The 22,212-nt window shown below is 45.6% G+C and overlaps 1 protein-coding gene across 9 annotated transcripts in view; it reads left to right on the top strand.

Moving 5' to 3' along the window:
- atp8a2 (ATPase phospholipid transporting 8A2) overlaps positions 1 to 22,212 on the top strand; it is a 68,731-nt gene that overhangs the window by 23,571 nt on the left and 22,948 nt on the right. For all 9 annotated transcript variants that reach the window (XM_052483699.1, XM_052483698.1, XM_052483697.1 and 6 more), the window contains 13 exons: positions 61 to 188; positions 264 to 341; positions 468 to 601; positions 731 to 806; positions 898 to 1,003; positions 1,168 to 1,250; positions 1,353 to 1,402; positions 1,470 to 1,539; positions 1,649 to 1,733; positions 6,117 to 6,256; positions 7,457 to 7,595; positions 7,685 to 7,749; positions 20,351 to 20,523. In XM_052483699.1, coding sequence (XP_052339659.1) covers positions 61 to 188; positions 264 to 341; positions 468 to 601; positions 731 to 806; positions 898 to 1,003; positions 1,168 to 1,250; positions 1,353 to 1,402; positions 1,470 to 1,539; positions 1,649 to 1,733; positions 6,117 to 6,256; positions 7,457 to 7,595; positions 7,685 to 7,749; positions 20,351 to 20,523 — 1,327 coding nt within the window. The remainder of the gene's footprint in view (positions 1 to 60; positions 189 to 263; positions 342 to 467; positions 602 to 730; positions 807 to 897; positions 1,004 to 1,167; positions 1,251 to 1,352; positions 1,403 to 1,469; positions 1,540 to 1,648; positions 1,734 to 6,116; positions 6,257 to 7,456; positions 7,596 to 7,684; positions 7,750 to 20,350; positions 20,524 to 22,212) is intronic.

Genomic DNA, 22,212 nt, shown 5'->3' with positions numbered 1-22,212 from the left:
TTCTCTACTCTTCCATATAAGCTCTTGACCGTGTGTGTGTGTGTGTGTGTGTCTCTACAGGGGACATCTCCACTAACTTTTGGTATAACCTGCTGACCTTCATCATCCTCTACAACAACCTCATCCCCATCAGCCTGCTGGTCACTCTGGAGGTGGTCAAGTTCACACAGGCCCTCTTCATCAACTGGGTACGGACACGTGTGTGGTGTATGTTTAACTCTGTTTAGCAGTGTCATGAAACTCCCTCTGTGTTTGGTGGTCAGGATGAGGAGATGTACTACTCTGAGACAGACACACCCGCCATGGCTCGAACGTCCAATCTCAACGAAGAACTGGGCCAGGTGAGGATTTGGATCAAATCCAATGGTGGATTCCACCAATCTTGACCATGTTCACATCAGGGCTCAACCAATCAGAGTTGAATTCTGTTGTGTACTGCTATCTTTTCTTTATTTCCTCTCTCCCAGGTGAAGTATCTGTTTTCTGATAAGACAGGAACTCTCACCTGTAACGTCATGCACTTCAAGAAGTGTACCATCGCTGGAATCACATACGGCCACTTCCCTGACCTGGATGTTGATCGTTCCATGGAGGACTTCAGGTCAGTGACCGCCTCTTCTGCACCTTTGGCTGTGCTATGACTCACTATCTATACTACAAACACCCCTTTCATTGTTGTATACAATGCGTTGTGTAGGTAGTGTTTAATTCTGTCCGTCTCCTCTCTCAGTCCCCTGCCGTCCAGCAGTCTTAACTCCACAGAGTTTGATGACCCCGCTCTCATCCAGAACATTGAGAAGAACCATGTAGGTGTTCCCCTGAGCTCTTGAGATCTTCTCTAATGACGATTCTTCTACTGAAAGAGAATGACACTGGGCCATGTATCTCTCCCCCCAGCCAACCTCTGCCCAAATCTGTGAGTTCCTGACGATGATGGCGGTGTGTCACACAGTGGTCCCAGAGAGAGAGGAGGACCAGCTTATCTACCAGGCCTCCTCGCCAGGTAGACAGCCTATCTCTACACAGCTTATACACCATAGAGACAATCATAACTCAGCTACTAGACAATAGGCCCAATCACATCCTAGGTACTACACATTAGAGCCTTTCCCAAAACGTCCTAATATGTGCAATGCATGTGTGTTTTTTTTCTTTTTCTTTCCACAGATGAAGGAGCTCTGGTAAAAGGAGCCAAAGGTCTGGGCTTCGTTTTCACAGCAAGGACTCCTGGCTCCGTTATCATGGAAGCTGTAAGTGTGGGTTTGAGAGACTGGGATGGAGGGCCATTTGAAGAAAGGTAAATACTCATCCTGTTTACTGTTTAATTATTGGTATTTCTCTGTGTCTTTCAGAGGGGGAAGGAGAAGAGCTTTGAGTTGCTGAATGTGCTGGAGTTTTCAAGGTAAATAAAACGACATACTCACTCACTCATAACATTGACAGACACTTAAAAGTCTTTTTTTCTACAGTAACCGTAAGCGCATGTCTGTAGTGGTCCGAACCCCCGATGGGAAACTGCGTCTGTACTGCAAGGGAGCAGTGAGTATAACCCCAGTCATTGAATGCACCAAAGTTTATTCCCATAGTGTCTTTGCTCATAATGATGATGAAATGGCGCATGTTGATGATGTCATGATGTTTGTTTCAGGATAATGTGATATTTGAGCGTCTCACTGATGCGTCTCAGTACAAAGAGCTGACCATCGCACACCTGGAACAGTTCGCCACCGAGGGTACGGGCCTTTCTCTTTTTAATATGTCAAGACATATATTCATATCTACATTATTACTGCTTAATTCAGGGATGGGCAACTCTGTTGGGGGTGGGGGCTGCAGTGGCTGGTGGATCTGGTTCCACATGCAGTCAGAGCCGGCCCTAGCCTTTTGGGGGCCCTCACCTTGAGAGCAAAACACTTCAGCAGCTCCCCTCTTCACAGCGGAGAAAAGACCAACGTTTTAGAGTAGGGCTGACTCCATTTAGTCGACTGTTTGGTCGATAGGCTGTTGGTTGACCAGGATTGTTTTAGTCGAGCAGTGGCAAACGTATAAAAAGACACTTGTCTGATTCACGCCTGTCTGAGTGGACTAATCCATTACCGAGGCCGAGGGGATGCACAACAGACACTTGTCTGATTCACGCCTGTCTGAGTGGACTAATCCATTACCGAGGCCGAGGGGATGCACAACAGACACTTGTCTGATTCACGCCTGTCTGAGTGGACTAATCCATTACCGAGGCCGAGGGGATGCACAACAGACACTTGTCTGATTCACGCCTGTCTGAGTGGACTAATCCATTGCCGAGGCCGAGGGGATGCACAACCGTATCACCAGTAGTAGGCCTACATTTACTGTTAATTACAATCGTTTCTACACTGTTTGTTTTTGTTAGGGTCATTTCTGTTTAATGCATTCAATACATTATTATTACAGCCTTATCATTGTAGGCGTGCACAACCTAAGCTGCACTTGTGAGGAAAAAACCTTTGGTTCATTTCATTCCATTTAGGAGTTGTTTGGAGTGCTCCTGTCAATCTTGAGTAAGGACACGCACTTGATTATGCATAGAAGACGGCCTAGGCTACCTGGCCTGAGTGCAAATGTACACCTATAAATGTTCCCACCTGGGGATCTGATACTATTTCTGATTCAGAAGCTCTACAGTGATGGTGAGTTAAGACAAAGTCATGTTTTATTCGCATCAAACAGCAAGTAAACTAAGTATGTTGTTACATCCATTGCGAAAGGCTACGTTGAGGAACTATTGTCAATCTAAAAAAATCTTTCCTGCTCTCTCCTTTTCAATAACCACTCAGCATGAAAGGGGGAAAAAATGTCATGCTCTGATCCGGTGGAAACGTCATAAATTAGGCCTACCTGATTACTTCTTATCCCTTGGACAAATAGAGTACAGCTGTGTGTCTGTCGAGCTCACTGGTGGCGCTGGAAACTCTGAGGGCCCAGAATATTTTATAGGTTGCAAGTTTGCAAGCACAAGCTTTGTGCCAGACCACGTTAATAGCTGATACAATGTTTCAAGTTTCCTGCAGACAGGCCATGCATAGCCAATGTGATTTATAGGATATTCATTTTTATCAGGATATTTTCAGGCTGCAATGTTTTTATTTGTTGGCTGATATGTAGGCTATTTTTACATACTGGTAATAGAAGTTACAGTCAGGGGCCTCCCGAGTGATGGAGCTGTTCAAGACACTGCATCGGGGTGCTAGAGGCATCACTACAGACCCGGGACCGAACCCGGGCTGTATCACAACCAGACGTGATCTGGAGTCCAAGCGTTGTCCAGGCCGGCGGGGCTTTACTTGGTTCTTCGTGCTCTAGCGACTCCTTGTCGCCTGCAGGCTGACCTCGGTCGCCATTTGAACAATTCAGTATGTTTACACATATGAATATGACAGTACGATAGCTTGACACCCAAATGGAAAAGGTTGCCAACAGCTGGTGTAGCCTTGTACAGGCAACTTCAGGAGCATAATGCAGTCCCTCCCCCGGATTTCAAGTTGTTTTTGTGTGATTTCTGCAGTCAAAAATGCTTGATTTTGATGCAGCTTTTCTGAAATTCTGCGATACATTTTGCGATGTTAATTTTATAAAAAGTAATGTGCTCAGTTTTAGGATGATTTCAAGCAGAATACATAATACAAAAACAATTAAACATTAAAGTGCTCAATTTAGTTTATTTTCCTGAACAAACAGCTCTGTCATAATCCACTCACACACACCTCTCCTCTCCATCAGGCTTGGGGCTTGCTATCAACACGAGATGGCAAGCCCCCCACCTCCCATTGCAACACACTCTTTCTCAAAACCCCCCCAAATAGATTCAATGCTGATCAATCGCTTTCAATTTGAGAATCGATATTTCTTTTGCATAAGTTGTCTTCAAAATTCTTGATTGTGATTTTTCTTCTTCTCTGAAAGGTCGTAGGGGAGATAAAGAACAGAACACGTACAAATAGAGTATTGTGATTGATATGCACTTAACAGTATTACCATATCAAAATAAATCCAGAAAGATTGTTTTCAAGATCCATATTACGTTTTACAGAGTGTTTAAAACGGCAATGCTGACCAATTGCACTCAGTGCTTTGAGCAGTGCTCTCTATAGACAGACTGGGGAGAGCAGAGTGCCGACCACCCTACTAAAGCCAAGGTTAGACTGAGGAGAGCAGAGTGCCGACCACCCTACTAAAGCCAAGGTTAGACTGGGGAGAGCAGAGTGCCGACCACCCTACTAAAGCCAAGGTTAGACTGGGGAGAGCAGAGTGCCGACCACCCTACTAAAGCCAAGGTTAGACTGGGGAGAGCAGAGTGCCGACCACCCTACTAAAGCCAAGGTTAGACTGGGGAGAGCAGAGTGCCGACCACCCTACTAAAGCCAAGGTTAGACTGGGGAGAGCAGAGTGCCGACCACCCTACTAAAGCCAAGGTTAGACTGGGGAGAGCAGAGTGCCGACCACCCTACTAAAGCCAAGGTTAGACTGGGGAGAGCAGAGTGCCGACCACCCTACTAAAGCCAAGGTTAGACTGGGGAGAGCAGAGTGCCGACCACCCTACTAAAGCCAAGGTTAGACTGGGGAGAGCAGAGTGCCGACCACCCTACTAAAGCCAAGGTTAGACTGGGGAGAGCAGAGTGCCGACCACCCTACTAAAGCCAAGGTTAGACTGGGGAGAGCAGAGTGCCGACCACCCTACTAAAGCCAAGGTTAGACTGGGGAGAGCAGAGTGCCGACCACCCTACTAAAGCCAAGGTTAGACTGGGGAGAGCAGAGTGCCGACCACCCTACTAAAGCCAAGGTTAGACTGGGGAGAGCAGAGTGCCGACCACCCTACTAAAGCCAAGGTTAGACTGGGGAGAGCAGAGTGCCGACCACCCTACTAAAGCCAAGGTTAGACTGGGGAGAGTGCCGACCACCCTACTAAAGCCAAGTTTAGACTGGGGAGAGTGCCGACCACCCTACTAAAGCCAAGGTTAGCGGAGTAAAACCCACTCACCTTGATACTTTCAGTGCTTCCCACAGTCTTCCCTGCTACCACTTCAGTCATGGTGATCTGCCGCTGCTGTGGGAACTGTTCTGACATTCTCATATGCTTTGCTATTTTGATTGTTGACTTTCTCTTGTTTCCAAAAACATTTGGTAATGGTTTCGCACAGTCTTGAGCTGCTATTTTTGTTCATTGTACATCACACGTGAATACGCTGACAGGCCAGGGCGGAAAACTGTGTTAAAGTGTGGTTGGATTGGGCCATTTTCCACTGTAACAGTGCAGTAATTGGTCAAAATCACAAACTTGCTTTTGATTTAACCTTTTTATGCGCTAAAAGTCCATTTGATTGTTCAAAATTGCGATCTCTCGCATAATATGGGCTGATTTGGTTGATTTTGCTTCGAATTATGCGATCGGAATCCTGGAGGGCCTGATGGCAAAATATGTGAAGGCCAGAGGCAGCAGGAGGAGGGTCGATCGGGAAACTTCTTTTTTAAATTTCTTCTGGCTATATTGAGCCTTGGCTCCCTCTAGGTGTTTTTTAATTTTTAATCACAGTGCTTAAACCATCAGACAAAGCTCAGTAGCCTACATATATAGTTGATTTAATTCAAACGTAGAGTGTGTCTATTATAGAAGAATACACGTTGGTAGAAAGAACAGATGATTCTCGGTCGAACAGCATTGTTTTTAGTCGGAGACGGCCTTATTTTAGAGTTAATTTCCTTCAATTTGACACATTTTGGCATAGGGGGGAAAGAAATGTTTGCCGTTTTTTATAGACATTCTCACTCGGATATCCTAACAACATCATTGGGCCCCGGATCTGTAATTCGATCATGATTACTACAAGTTTAGATGGTCTAGCCAGCTAACTTACAAAGCAGAACAAAAATAGCTGGGCTAATTGAGTGACTGTCAGCGATTGACATAAGAGAAAAACTGCTGATGCACCACCACATTTCAAAATTTCACCTTGTATATACTAACTCTAAACTCTAAATTGAGACCCTAGCTGAGTTCCAAAAATGTATTGTGAGCCTACAAAAATGGGGGCAGGTTGCCCATCCCTGACTTGATTCATATATGACCCTGTCCCCCCCAGGTCTGCGGACTCTGTGTTTTGCCTATGTTGATCTGGAGGAGGGGGTATACCAGGAGTGGCTGAAGGAGTACACCCGTATAAGCACTATCATTAAAGACCGGGCCCAGAAACTAGAGGACTGCTACGAACTACTGGAGAAGGTAAGGGTTGGGGTCAATGGTTAGTCAATGGCATAGCTACGAGTGGTGCAGCGGTCTAAGGCACTGCATTTCGGGCTGTATCATCACCGGCCGTGATCGGGAGTCCCATAGGGCTGCGCACAATTGGTTTGGCTGGGGTAGGCTGTTATTTTAAATAATAATTTGTTCTTAACTGACATGCCTAGTTAAATAATAAATCTAGTTAAATACTGTAAAGCCATACCTCTGTACTCTAGCATGGTAAGATAGTGATGACCCCTTACACCATACCCTTCAGTCAGTGTGTTGCTGGGCTGGTGGGCTGTTTGTCCAGCAGAGGGCAGAGTGGATCTACTGGGTCCACTGTAGCGGGATATAAGGACCTCTTGGTGCTGAAGAAGAGGTGTGTGTTATCCCCTGCCAGTTACTAACCTGTCAACCGTACAGATGCCCTGTAACCCAGAGGACAGCTCCAGTATACATCTGGACATGATGAGGCTTGTGGTCATTAAGAGACTGGACATGATGAGGCCTGTGGTCATTAAGAGACTGGACATGGCAGCTGTTGGCAGGAAATTTATTCTGAGAGTGTATATTAAGGCTGGCCATTAGGCTGGAAAATGGACACCATTGCTTTCTTTGTTTGGCTGTTTCTCAGGTAGTACTCCAATAAAGAGAGCGGTTTTGAAAGACGGCCCAGAGTAGAGGAGAGGGAAGGTGATGGGATTAAAGAGAGGGAGAGAGGTAGACTGGAAGACCACAGGGATAATTATCCTCACCAGTCTGCCAAGAGCCCCGTAAACCTGGAATCAACAAACACTGCACCGTTACCAGCTGGGAGGCGTGTGTGTGTGCGTGTGTGTGTGCGTGTGCGCGCGTGTGTGTGTGTGTGTGTGTGCATCAATAATGAGTGTATTTGCGTTTTTTAATTGAGTTCAAAATAAATGTTTGGGGAACATTAACAGACTTTCCCTATGCTGCTGTTTGACCCACTTACAGAGTTTTAACATGCTGCACGCCTCTTCTTACCCTGCCGTATGCTGCTGCTGCCGGCCAGTCTGTCTCTCCAACTTGGATGTAGTTTCTAAGATGTACTCAAAACACAATGAACCTCCAAGTTGTATTTTGTCCAGAAAAGCATTTTCTGAATGTATTTGTCTCTCTCTTAGTCTATGCTCACTCATTCTGTCTCTCTTTCTTTGTGTGTGTGTGTCTCTGTAGGACCTGTTGTTGTTGGGGGCCACAGCTATAGAGGACCGTCTCCAGGCAGGGGTCCCTGAGACCATCGCTACTCTGATGAAGGCCGACATCAAGATATGGGTCCTCACTGGAGACAAACAGGAGACCGCCATCAACATAGGTGAGAGAGGGATGGAGGGAGAGAGGGATGGCGTTTACTTCTTGATGAGTGTTTCTATGCTGTAGCTGAGATTGTATTCTCTATCTTAGGTTACTCCTGTCGTCTAGTTTCCCATGGCATGTCCCTCATCATCGTCAATGAGGATTCACTGGATGTGAGTACATATTTTTCTTCTTCTTGCCTTACCAATTCCTCCTTTACCCCCCCACCCATCATCCACCTCTTCCTTTCCTCTTCTCCTCATTCTCATTTTCCACTTACTACTCCTGCTCCTTCTCCTCCTTGTGTGTGTGTCTTTAGGGTGGGTTCTATAGTGTTACCATGGGAACTAGGGTGTGGCAGAGCAAAGATTGGAGGGTGTGTTTCTTTGTCTGCTCACAGGTGGAGGTAATTAAGCTGTCTGGTGTCTTCCTGTAGAACGATCTCTTTCTCTCCTCTCATCCCTCTGTGTGTGTCTCACACACACACACACACACACACACACACACACAAATTGAGTGAGAATTTCCTCTGGGTAAACACAGCGCTTCTTCACCACTGCAGACCCACTGGATTGGCATAGTCATTCTTTATTACATATCTGTGAGCATTATTGAGTGTGTGTGCAGACCCCAGTATCAGAGACATTCTGTAGAATACAGTTTGCTGCAGTCAAATTCTACAGATTGCATTTCAACCTTAGGCTTGTTAAGTTGTGTGTCATTCTAAGTGGTTGGGTAACTGTCATGTGAGAATGGCTCTGTCTGCAAGCTTTAGTGAAGTTAATTTGTCTGTGAGACAGACAGTCTGCAGATAGCAGGCAGGGTTACGGCCTGTAAACGCCATTGTGTCTCAGAATGTGTGTATGAAGTGGAATGTGTACTGATGGACTGTTTTGGGATAGAGCGAGATATCAGTTACCATATGGAGAGAATGGACAGAGTGCCACAGAAGTGTGTTCACCTTAACTGTTTAGCTCGGGATGTGTTGTTCACTGTGACTGTTTAGCTCGGGATGTGTTGTTCACTGTGACTGTTTAGCTCGGGATGTGCTGTTCACTGTGACTGTTTAGCTCGGGATGTGTTGTTCACTGTGACTGTTTAGCTCGGGATGTGCTGTTCACTGTGACTGTTTAGCTCGGGATGTGCTGTTCACTGTGACTGTTTAGCTCGGGATGTGCTGTTCACTGTGACTGTTTAGCTCGGGATGTGTTGTTCACTGTGACTGTTTAGCTCGGGATGTGCTGTTCACTGTGACTGTTTAGCTCGGGATGTGCTGTTCACTGTGACTGTTTAGCTCGGGATGTGTTGTTCACTGTGACTGTTTAGCTCGGGATGTGTTGTTCACTGTGACTGTTTAGCTCGGGATGTGCTGTTCACTGTGACTGTTTAGCTCGGGATGTGTTGTTCACTGTGACTGTTTAGCTCGGGATGTGTTGTTCACCGTGACTGTTTAGCTCGGGATGTGTTGTTCACTGTGACTGTTTAGCTCGGGATGTGTTGTTCACCGTGACTGTTTAGCTCGGGATGTGTTGTTCACCGTGACTGTTTAGCTCGGGATGTGTTGTTCACCGTGACTGTTTAGCTCGGGATGTGTTGTTCACTGTGACTGTTTAGCTCGGGATGTGTTGTTCACTGTGACTGTTTAGCTCGGGATGTGTTGTTCACTGTGACTGTTTAGCTCGGGATGTGCTGTTCACTGTGACTGTTTAGCTCGGGATGTGCTGTTCACTGTGACTGTTTAGCTCGGGATGTGTTGTTCACTGTGACTGTTTAGCTCGGGATGTGTTGTTCACTGTGACTGTTTAGCTCAGGATGTGTTGTTCACCGTGACTGTACTATTCACACTTCATCCTGAGCTAAACAGTTTGATTTACATTTATTTATTCAGGGAGACCAATGTCTCATTTGCAGTGGTGCCCTGTGTACAAAAATGCTACCAACACAACAATATATATATATATTTTTAACTACATGGCAACTATAAATACTGTATATTGCATCAGGTTATTACAACAAGTTTTATAATAGTCAATTGAAACAATGGTACACTTCAGTAAACAACACAGCGAACACATCCTGAGGCTTAGATGGAGGTTGTGTAGGTTGTGTGTCTGTGGGTAGAGTGTGTGTAAGTCAGTGGTATTTAAACTTTTTCAGCGCACTTTTTCCACCAAGAATTTCTCGAGACCCCACCCCAAATCTAATGACACAACCTTAAAATTGGTAAATTGGGATTGTTACATCAACAAATAACTTTCAATCCATTGGTTTTTAATCTCTTATCAAAATGAAAAGAAAAATAAATGTTCTATTTTTTTCTGAAGTTATCTTTCTCAGAGTTTGTATACTGGGCCATACAATAATATGTACTTTTAATTTGTTTTGTTACATATTTTTTGGGCGACCCTACTGCTGTTCGTCCCCGACTTTGGATACTACTAGTGAAAGGAAAGGGGGATACCTAGTCAGTTGCACAACTGAATACATTCAACCGAAATGTGTCTTCCGCATTTAACCCAACCCCTAGGGACTAGGGATACCGACAAATGAGGGATGGGCATTTAAAAAAATATTTCATTATTCAAATAATATATATTTTTGGGGTGAGGGGATATCCAGATAGTAGAAATACATGTTTTAAACACGTTTTTGGTCCACTTTTAATGGCGCGCTGTGCTCTGCTTGTTTCAGTATAAGGGTGGGGTGGTAGAGGGGCGAGAGCAGATCAGAGGCCCGTGTGTAACAGTCTGTGTGTGACACGGAGGGAGGGAGAGAGAGAAACTTGCCAAAACTGTTGTTGCCATAGGTTATACCATCTGGTAGTCCTGGTCGGGGCAGCATCAAGTTGTTGTAAAGAAGCTAGCTAGCTATAGTAGCCTGCTAAATTCCCCTGCTAGTTAGCTAGCTAGCTACGGTAGCCTGCTAAATACCCCTGCTAGTTAGCTAGCTAGCTACAGTAGCCTGATAAATTCCCCTGCTAGTTAGCTAGCTAGCTACAGTAGCCTGATAAATTCCCCTGCTAGCTAGCTAATATAGTTTTTTTTGCCGCGCCCTCCATCGTTGTCTGCAACAACTCCATTCCATTAAACAACAGCTTACCTATTGGAAAATCACTGTAGCCTACTCCTTCTCCTTTACCGAACTTAATTCTGTACTTTTAATTACATTTCGCATTGATTAGAAATCTCCCACATCGCTTGCTTACCTATTGGATGATGGGTAACATGGAGCCTCTGACTGAAGCTTGGCTATGATTGACCGACAATGACAAGCACGCCAGGCTGTGAAACTTGTAGACTGCTGGTGTCTTTTTGTTATGCTGTGCATATTTTATTACAATGTTGAATCTAATTGTATATCCTTGTAGGCTATTATTTATTTTGTTTTACTTTATTTAACTAGGCAAGTCAGGTAAGAACAAATTCTTATTTACAATGACAGCCTAGGAACATTGGGTTAACTGCCTTGTTCAGGGGCTGAACAACATATTTTTACCTTGTCAACTTAGGGATTCAATCCAGCAACCTTTCTGTTACTGGCTCAACGCTCTAACGACTAGGCTACCTGCCGCCCCGCTATCTCACATAGATATTTTTAGCTAAATGTAGACCAATCCTTTTCATTGTTAAAATTAGTTTTTTTTTATGTATACTCTCCCAAGTGCACACTTCCCTGAGAGAGGGAGGGGCTAGGGAGACGTGCACACTTTCCTGAGAGAGGGATGGGCTAGGGAGACGTGCACGCTTCCCTGAGAGAGGGAAGGGCTAGGGAGACGTGCACGCTTCCCTGAGAGAGGGAGGGGCTAGGGAGACGTGCATGCTTCCCTGAGAGAGGGAGGGGCTAGGGAGACGCGCACGCTTCCCTGAGAGAGGGAGGGGCTAGGGAGACGCGCACGCTTCCCTGAGAGAGGGAGGGGCTAGGGAGACGCGCACGCTTCCCTGAGAGAGGGAGGGGCTAGGGAGACGCGCACGCTTCCCTGAGAGAGGGAGGGGCTAGGGAGACGCGCACGCTTCCCTGAGAGAGGGAGGGGCTAGGGAGACGTGCACGCTTCCCTGAGAGAGGGAGGGACTAGGATGACAGTGCGACCATTCAGTAGCACTGTAATTAGTCTATTCAATTAAAACCAGAACAACTATTAACTTAACATTCCTGTCACATGTTGGAGAAGTAGCCTGAATCCGTAACCAGTCTGCTTGCTCTTTCTCATCTCTCCAACTGTAAATATTTGTTGAGTTCGTATACTAATCCAGATGTACATTATTGTAGTTTAGGAACGTGTGTGTGTCAGGCCCAGAGAGCTGTGGAGAGAGGGGTCACTACAGATGAAAGCAGACAGACAAGTGGGAGGACAGCTCCAGACAGCCGTGGAGAGAGGAGATCACTACAGATGAACGCAGACAGACTAGTGAGAGGACAGCTCCAGGCAGCCGTGGAGAGAGGAGGTCACTACAGATGAAAGCAGACAGATAAGTGAGAGGACAGCTCCAGACAGCCGTGGAGAGAGGAGGTCACTACAGATGAAAGCAGACAGACTAGTGGGAGGACACCTCCAGACAGCCGTGGAGAGAGGTCACTACAGATGAAAGCAGACAGACTAGTGGGAGGACAGCTCCAGACAGCCGTGGGGAGAGGAGGTCACTACAGATGAAAGCAGACAGACTAGTGGGAGGACACCTCCAGACAGCCGTGGAGAGAGGAGGTCACTACAGATGAAAGCAGACAGACTAGTGGGAGGACACCTCCAGACAGCCGTGGAGAGAGGAGGTCACTACAGATGAAAGCAGACAGACTAGTGGGAGGACACCTCCAGACAGCCAGACAGGTGGAGAGAGGAGGTCACTACAGATGGGACAGACTAGTGGGAGGACAGCTCACTCACAGATGAAAGCAGACAGACTAGTGGGAGGACACCTCCAGACAGCCGTGGAGAGAGGAGGTCACTACAGATGAAAGCAGACAGACTAGTGGGAGGACAGCTCCAGACAGCCGTGGAGAGAGGAGGTCACTACAGATGAAAGCAGACAGACTAGTGGGAGGACACCTCCAGACAGCCGTGGAGAGAGGAGGTCACTACAGATGAAAGCAGACAGACTAGTGGGAGGACACCTCCAGACAGCCGTGGAGAGAGGAGGTCACTACAGATGAAAGCAGACAGACTAGTGGGAGGACACCTCCAGACAGCCGTGGAGAGAGGAGGTCACTACAGATGAAAGCAGACAGACTAGTGGGAGGACACCTCCAGACAGCCGTGGAGAGAGGAGGTCACTACAGATGAAAGCGAGAGAGCAGGAGCATATCATTCATAGGAGAGACCTGTTGTCCCATTGCAATATATCTCTTGTCCTCCTTGTTTTTCACTCCTTTTTCTCCTTTCCCTGCTTCCTTTCCCCTCTGTCTGTTTCTTTAGTTTCTCTGTTGGTAGTCAGGCGGATGTCTCCCTCCCTCCCCTCCTTTCCATGTCTCCTTCGCTGCTACCTATACATCTGTCAGCACCCTCTCTATGGACAGGTGTGTGTGTGTGTGTGTGAACAAGACAGGGAATCTGTTTTATTATGTTTTGTGAAATGCAAAAGTAGGAGAGGGAGAGAAAGTGGGAGGGAGGTAAAGAGAAAAAAGGAGAGAGGGAGAAGTAGAGAAATGGGAAGAGGCATAGAGGGAAACATCTGATGTTGATGATTGAGGAGGGTAATGGGATCTCCTTTTGTCACTCCCTCTCGTCAAAACAAACCCTCTGAGCAATGCCTCCTGGGTAAACATGGCAGCTTGTGACAGTGACGCTGTGACACGCTCCATCTGTCACCTTCATATCAAACACACACACACACTCAGACTCAGTCTTTGCAATAGAGGTGGTGGCTTGTACAGACCAGGGTTAAGTCTTACATTAGTCATACATTTCATCTACACACACACATACACACACACACACATACACACGCACACACACCTCTCCTTAATTAAGACACTATGTAGACACTTTCAATTTATGGTCACATTTTATGCCAACCTTCTGTGTGTTGGTGTTTGTGTATGTCTAGGTGTGTTGGTGTTTATGTATGTCTAGGTGTGTTGGTGTTTGTGTATGTCTAGGTGTGTTGGTGTTTATGTATGTCTAGGTGTGTTGGTGTTTGTGTATGTCTAGGTGTGTTGGTGTTTGTGTATGTCTAGGTGTGTTGGTGTTTGTGTATGTCTAGGTGTGTTGGTGTTTGTGTATGTCTAGGTGTGTTGGTGTTTGTGTATGTCTAGGTGTGTTGGTGTTTGTGTATGTCTAGGTGTGTTGGTGTTTGTGTATGTCTAGGTGTGTTGGTGTTTGTGTATGTCTAGGTGTGTTGGTGTTTGTGTATGTCTAGGTGTGTTGGTGTTTGTGTATGTCTAGGTGTGTTGGTGTTTGTGTATGTCTAGGTGTGTTGGTGTTTGTGTATGTCTAGGTGTGTTGGTGTTTGTGTATGTCTAGGTGTGTTGGTGTTTGTGTATGTCTAGGTGTGTTGGTGTTTGTGTATGTCTAGGTGTGTTGGTGTTTGTGTATGTCTAGGTGTGTTGGTGTTTGTGTATGTCTAGGTGTGTTGGTGTCTGTGTATGTCTAGGTGTGTTGGTGTCTAGGTGTGTTGGTGTTTATGTGTAGCTTTGTCTGTCAGGCAGACTGTGGAGGATGTGGGTGTTTGTACAGTTGCTTGGCTGATAATGAAACTCTTTATTAAATCTCACTGGTGACAATCTGCATTTCAGATATGAGCGTGTCTGTCTCCTCCCCCACCCTCACCCTTCAGAGGTGTGTGTGTGTGTGTGTGTGTGTGTGTGTGTGTGTGGCGAGACGGTGACCTATGATATGTCACACCATCTGAACCTTACTGCCCAGCTCTAAATATAAACCTGATAAGATTCAACACAAGAGCCTGAGAACATGGTTTACTGTGTGTGTGTGTGTGTGAATCTGTGTTTCAACTTGTTCCCAGCTTAGATGCATATGAAAAATACAATTTTGTTTCGAACTGAAAATGCCTGCTACTGAGAGATCTGTCATCAAATCAAATGTTATTCGACACATGCTTCATAAACAGGTATAGACGAACAGGGAAATGCTTACTTACAGGTCCTTGCCAACAATGCAGAGAGATAAATCATAGAAAAGTAATAATACAAGTTATAATTAACACACTATGAGTAATGATAACTTGTCTATATACACGTTTTACCAGTACAGAGTGGATGTGCAGGGGTACAAGGTCATTGAGGTAGATATGTACATATAACTAGGAATAAAGTGACAGAAAGTAAACGGCAGCAGCAGAATCTGTGATGAGTGAAAGTTGGTACAAAAAGGCTCAATGCAGATTGTCCTGGTTGCTATTTAGTTAACTATTTTATCATGTAGAAGTCTTATGGCTCGGGGGTAGAAGCTGTTCAAGGTCCTGTTGGTTCCAGACTTGGAGGATCGGTACCGCTTGTCGTGAGGGTAGCATAGAGAACAGTCTAGGACTTGTAATATGTACATGTAGGTAGAGTTATTAAACTGACTATGCATAGATAATAACAGAGAGTAGCAGCAACCTTCCGGGGGGGAGAAAATGCAAATAGTCTGGGTAGCCATTTGATTAGCTGTTCAGGAGTCTTCTGGCTTGGGGGTAAAAGCTATTTAGGAGCCTCTTGGACCTAGACTTGGTGCTCCGGTACCGCTTGCCATGCTGTAGCAGAGAGAACAGTCTATGACTACGGTGGCTGGAGTCTTTGACCATTTTTAGGGTCTTCCTCTGACACTGACTGGTATAGATGTCCTGGATATCAGGGAGCTCGGTCCCAGTAATGTACTGGGCCGTACGCACTACCCTCTGTAGCGCCGTGCAGTCGAATGCCAAACAGTTGCCATACCAAGTGGCGATGCAGCCAGTCAAGATGCTCCTAATGGTGGAACTGTAGACCATCAAAAAGTTCTAACGGGCCATGCCAAATCTTTTCAGCCTCCTGAGGGGGAAGAGGCGTTGTCATGCCCTCTTCATGACTCTGTTTAGTGAAGTGGACGCTGAGGAACTTGAAGCTCTCGACCTGCTCCACTACAGCCCTCTCGACGTGAATAGTGGAGTGCTCGGCCCTCCTTTTCCTGTAGTCTACGATCAGCTCCATTGTCTTGATGACGTTGAGAGAGAAAGGGTGTTGTGCTGGCACCACACTGCCAGGTCTCTGACCTCCTCCTTATAGGCTGTCTCATTGGCGTCGGTGATCAGGCCTACTAAGGTTGTGTGGTCGGCAAACTTAATGATGGTGTTGAAGTTGTACACAGCTATGCAGTCGTAGGTGAACAGGGACTACAGGAGGGGACTATGCACGCACCCCTGAGGTGCCCCCTTGTTGAAGGTCAGTGTGGCGGATGTATTATTGCCTATCCTCACCACCTGAGGACGGCCCAACAGGAAGTCCAGGAACCAGTTACAGGAGGTGTTGAGTCCCAGGGTTCTTCGCTTAGTGAAGAGCTTTGAGGGTACTGTGGTGTAGTCAATGAACAGCATTCTCACATAGGTGTTCCTCTTGTCCAGGTGGGAAAGAGCAGTGTGGAGGGCAATAGACGTTGCCTCATCTGTGGATCTGTTGGGGTGGTATGCGAATTGGAGTGAGTCCAGTGTGTCTGGGATGATGTTGATGTGAGCCATGACCAGCCTTTCACAGCATTTCATGGCTACAAATGTGAGTGCTATGGTGAGAGTCATTTAGACAGGTTACGTTAGTGTTATTGGGCGCAGGGACTATGGTGTCATTCAGTGACATGGAAAAATGTACAGTCCTTGATTGCACCAGTCTTCTCCAAAAACAGGCAGCATTTGTGAGAAAGAGGACTAGATGCAGTCATTTTACAGCCTGCAGTGTCTTTTATCTGCAGATGTCCAGAACAAATGTGAAATGGTTAGTTTTACATTAAGAACATGTGGTGTAATAAGTTACATAACCAATGATGTGATGATTTTGCAAACTGTTTGATAATGATTTTATAATCAGTTAACAAGTGTTGATTTCAGTTCTGTTAGACCATCCTAGCACAGACTAGCTACCTGCTGTGACAAGTAGCAGTGGGTTATTAACACCGGCGTGTTAGGCCATTAAACTGTTTGCTGCCAGTTGGATTGAGGTGTTTGTGAGTGAGAGTGAGAGTGAGTGAGAGTGAGTGAGTGCGGCTGTGTGTGAGAGAGAAAGAGAATCACAGTGTTGGTTATTACTTCGGGAGTGTAATCGTGATGATGGGGGTAGTCTGTCATATCTCATGATATTGTGACATTCATCATAATATTGTGGCAGCCCCTCTACACCAAACTACCTTATAATAACAAAGTGACAGACAGCCAATCTACACCAAACTACCTTATAATAACAAAGTGACAGACAGCCAATCTACACCAAATTACTTCTTAAGGATCGGTGTCCCGGTGAAACTGGAGATCTCGTAATTCAAATAAAATTCTAATAGTTATTATGGATTTTAAACATTTAGGTACATATAAGTGTCCTATATTGTCTGAAAGCCGAAATCCTTGTTAATCTAACTGAACTGTCAGATTTACAGTAGCTATTACAGTAAAAACATGCCATGCGATTGTTTGAGGACGGCGCCTCACATCAAAATATTTTTCCACCGGCACAGATTTCATAGATTCACATATAAAGATGAAATATTCACTTACTTTTTCAAAATCATCCTCTGATTTGTCATCCAAAGCATCCCAGCTATAACATGTAGTGTCGTTTTGTTATTTAAAATCCTTTTTTATATCCCAAAATGTCTGTTTAGTTGGTGACATCGACTTGAATGATCCACTCGTTCAACTTGCAGAGAAAGGAATCTGAAAATCTACCCCTAAACTTTGTTTCAACAAGTCAAAATATGTTTCTATTTACTCCTCAGACACCCTAAAATGTAATCAAACTATAATATTTATTTCGGAAAGAAGTATGTTCAATAGGAAACCGATTTTAGCAGGTGCGCAACTTCGTCGTGGTGCGTAGAAACACCGATTTCCAAGACTGTCCTCTTACAAAAACTGTTATTTCTTATTAGTTTTTGAAGTTACAAGCCTGAGACCTTGAACATAGACTGCTGACACCCTGTGGAAGCCATAGGAATTTTACAATACGTCCTTTCCCCTGCATTTCTAAGAGGATGGTCTCAAAAAAAAAAAAGTATTCTGGTTGTTTTGTCTTTGGATTTTCTCCTACCATATCTATTGTGTTCTATTCTCCTACATTATTTTAACATTTCTACAAACTTCAAAGTATTTTCTTTCCAATGGTACCAATTATATGCACATCCTGTCTTCAGGGCCTGAGCAACAGGCAGTTTACTTTGGACACGCCAATCAGGTGGAAATTGAGAAAAAAGGGGCCCTAAGAAGTTTTAATAACAGAATGACAGACAACCCCTCTACACCAAACTACCTCATAAGAACAGTGTGTTTGAGGTGACGTAATCCTGACAACCGGCACGAAGTTCTTCCTTTTTGAATTGAGGTGCTTAGTTCATTTATTTTCTTAATTGCTTTGAGAAAATGAAATGTTTGTTTTGTCCTTCCCAGAATGAGGATATTACACTAGGGTAGATGGATGGGGATTGTGACTGTATCTGACAGTGCCCCTTGACACAAACACGCACACACGCACGCCAGCTCAAACAGTCACACACACGCACACGCACGCACGCCAGCTCAAACAGTCACACACACGCACACGCACGCCAGCTCAAACAGTCACACACACGCAAAGACTTTGCAGAACTCTGACAACCTGTAATCTTCTTTAATCCTTTCATTCTGTTTGTGTTTTCTCTCCCCTGTTTGGGAAAAGGTAAATGCAAACAGGAATTCTGGGATAGAAGAAAAACACACAGCCCAAGGCTGAGAAAACAAGAGGGGATTTTTCAAGAGAGAGGAGGGACAGCCCGCTGTTGTATCAGTTTCGGAGGGAATGCGGTTTGTGTGTGTGTACATTTTGTAGGGACAGCGGGGTGGGGGATAATGTGTGTATGAGGGAAATAAAGGGAGTGTGTGTGATTGCTGTGTAGTTTCCCCCACACACTAGTCAGTTGACAGGAGGGCTGTGTAGTTTCCACCACACACTAGTCAGTTGACAGAAGGGCTGTGTAGTTTCCCCCACACACTAGTCAGTTGACAGAAGGGCTGTGTAGTTTCCACCACACACTAGTCAGTTGACAGAAGGGCTGTGTAGTTTCCCCCACACACTAGTCAGTTGACAGAAGGGCTGTGTAGTTTCCCCCACACACTAGTCAGTTGACAGAAGGGCTGTGTAGTTTCCCCCACACACTAGTCAGTTGACAGAAGGGCTGTGTAGTTTCCCCCACACACTAGTCAGTTGACAGAAGGGCTGTGTAGTTTCCCCCACACACTAGTCAGTTGACAGGAGGGCTGTGTAGTTTCCCCCACACACTAGTCAGTTGACAGGAGGGCTGTGTAGTTTCCCCCACACACTAGTCAGTTGACAGGAGGGCTGTGTAGTTTCCCCCACACACTAGTCAGTTGACAGGAGGGCTGTGTAGTTTCCCCCACACACTAGTCAGTTGACAGGAGGGCTGTGTAGTTTCCCCCACACACTAGTCAGTTGACAGGAGGGCTGTGTAGTTTCCCCCACACACTAGTCAGTTGACAGGAGGGCTGTGTAGTTTCCCCCACACACTAGTCAGTTGACAGAAGGGCTGTGTAGTTTCCCCCACACACTAGTCAGTTGACAGAAGGGCTGTGTAGTTTCCCCCACACACTAGTCAGTTGACAGAAGGAGGGTCATCTCAATCAGTCCAGGTCACAGGGATGAGCTGGGGTCGTTGGACTGGAAATAACCTAGTCTTCTCTGTGGGTTCGTACCCATGAAGTGTATTCATGTTTGTGCCTGGGACCGTAGTTTTGTTTTTCTACAATAAAGTGAGCTCCAAAAGTGTTGGGACAGTGAAACAATTGTTTTAATGTTTTGGTTCTGTACTCCAGCACTTTGGATTTTAAATTATACAATTTGTCCCAATACTTTTGGTCTCCTAAAATGGGGGGGGCTATGTACAAAAAGTGCTGTAATTTCTAAAGGTTTCACTGATATGGATGGAAATGACCCTCGAATGAAAGCTGACAGTCTGCACTTTAACCTCAGTCATTGTATCATTTCAAATCCGAAGTACTGGAGTATAGAGACAAAACAACCACAAATGTGTCACTGTCCCAATACATTCAGAGCTCATTGTACATCTATCTGTCTTTATATTGAACATTGTGAAAGTGTGTTTCTATTTATAGTTTAAATGTGGATATAAGCATATCCTTTAAATATGTGTTTGCGTGTGGATTAAGTCTTGTATTCCACATGTGTGTGTGTGTATTCTCCTGTGTGGGCTGTGTGGTGGTGAGTTGCGTGCCTGCCTGTCCACATGGTTCTCATTAGAGTATATGGGATGTTTGTTTTCTCTATCAGTCCCTGTTCCTCCATTATAAACCTGCCCCAAACTACTGCCCCATAAACGGCCTGTACACTCTGCTCCGACTGGTCCAACAAACACGAGTACCTCACGCATGTACTGTGTGTGTTTTATGCGAGTGTGTGTGCGAGTGTGTGTGTTTCCAGTGTATACCTTCACATCTCTTTCTGCTTCAAACCTGTGTGTGTGTGTGTGTGTGTGTGTGTGTGTGTGTGTGTGTGTGTGTGTGTGTGTGTGTGTGTGTGTGTAGATAGATGTGTGTGTCAATCACAGTCTGTGTGTGTTAGTTTCATCACAGTCCCTCTTTCTCTTGCCCTCGCCAGGCTACACGTGCCACCCTGACAGCCCACTGTACATCTCTGGGTGACTCTCTGGGGAAGGAGAATGAGTTGGCTCTGATCATTGATGGACAGACCCTAAAATACGCCCTGTCCTTCGAGCTCCGCCAAGCCTTCCTAGACCTCGCCCTGTCCTGCAAGGCTGTCATCTGCTGCCGGTAAGAAATGCACGCACACTCGCAAACACACATCCTGTTCTGCAACTGCTTCAGGTCAGACACACACACACAGGGAAGATGCAGAGTGTAGGACTGTGTGTTAGGGTGTGCTTGGTACTTGGTGTATGTGCTGCCTATTAAGGTTCTGGTTGTGAGTTAAAGGTTGCAGGTTGCCCAGGGTTACAGTAGTAAATAACTGTAGATGTTGCAGGTTGCCCAGGGTTACTGTAGTAAATAACTGTAGATGATAAATGTTGCAGGTTTTCCAGGGTTACAGTAGTAAATAACTGTAGATGTTGCAGGTTACCCAGGGTTACAGTAGTAAATAACTGTAGATGATAAAGGTTGCAGGTTGCCCAGGGTTACAGTAGTAAATAACTGTAGATGTTGCAGGTTACCCAGGGTTACAGTAGTAAATAACTGTAGATGTTAAAATCTTGGCATGCAGCTCAGAGGGTTAAAGGTTGCAGGTTGCCCAGGGTCACAGTAGTAAATAACTGTAGATGTTAAAAGCTTGGCATGCAGCTCAGAGGGTTAGGGTTAAAGGTTGCAGGTTGCCCAGGGTTACAGTAGTAAATAACTGTAGATGTTAAAATCTTGGCATGCAGCTCAGAGGGTTAGGGTTAAAGGTTGCAGGTTGCCCAGGGTTACAGTTGTAAATAACTGTAGATGTTAAAGGTTGCAGGTTGCCCAGGGTTACTGTAGTAAATAACTGTAGATGATAAAGGTTGCAGGTTGCCCAGGGTTACAGTAGTAAATAACTGTAGATGTTAAAGGTTGCAGGTTTCCCAGGGTTACTGTAGTAAATAACTAGATGTTAAAAGCTTGGCATGCAGCTCAGAGGGTTAGGGTTAAAGGTTGCAGGTTGCCCAGGGTTACAGTAGTAAATAACTGTAGATGTTAAAATCTTGGCATGCAGCTCAGAGGTTAATGTAATACACCACACCGCATGGAAATGTCCAAGTCATGGCTCACTTACCGCTATTAAAACACACACACACACACACACACACACACACACACACACACACACACACACACACACACACACACACACACACACACACACACACACACACACACACACACACGTAATTGACTCTCTGTAGCATAAAAGCCATATCCGGACTTGGGTCTCCAAGGCCTTACAAATGCCTCCAGCCCCCCCTCCCTCCCCTGTCCTAGATCCCTCTCTTTCTTCCCCCTGATCCCCCCCGGCCCACTCATAGCAGAGGTGACTGTGATCCTCTCCTCCTGGTGTGTGTGTGTGTGTGTGTGTGTTGTTTGTAAGGGGTGGTGGGTTCAGGCAGGGCTCTATGCTTGGGTTCCTGACTTCACACTCTGTTTGTTTAAACAACCACTTTAAACTCCTCATTTACTCTTCAACTCCACCATGAAGACCATTTAGCCTCTTTCATCTACCCTGAGGTACCCCGAGCCACCATTCTCAAACGCTTTTTTGTGTGTGGGGGGGGCTTTGAGGGATTTTTTTTTGTTGAGTCACTATTTCTACTTATGTCCTATACGCTCTTTCTGTCTCTCACGCAGACAGACACGCAGACAGACACGCAGACAGACACGCAGACAGACACGCACCTCAGAGAGCAGAGGCTCATCTCGTCTTTCAACATCAGCTTCTCCAGCCAGTTCTCTCGCTGATGGTTTCCCCTTGGAAAGTGTGTGTGTGTG

Source organism: Oncorhynchus keta, chromosome 28 (assembly GCF_023373465.1).
Source record: "Oncorhynchus keta strain PuntledgeMale-10-30-2019 chromosome 28, Oket_V2, whole genome shotgun sequence".
NCBI lineage: Eukaryota > Metazoa > Chordata > Actinopteri > Salmoniformes > Salmonidae > Oncorhynchus > Oncorhynchus keta.
Note: the sequence above shows the minus strand (reverse complement) of the source record. Positions and strands in the feature narration are given on the sequence as shown.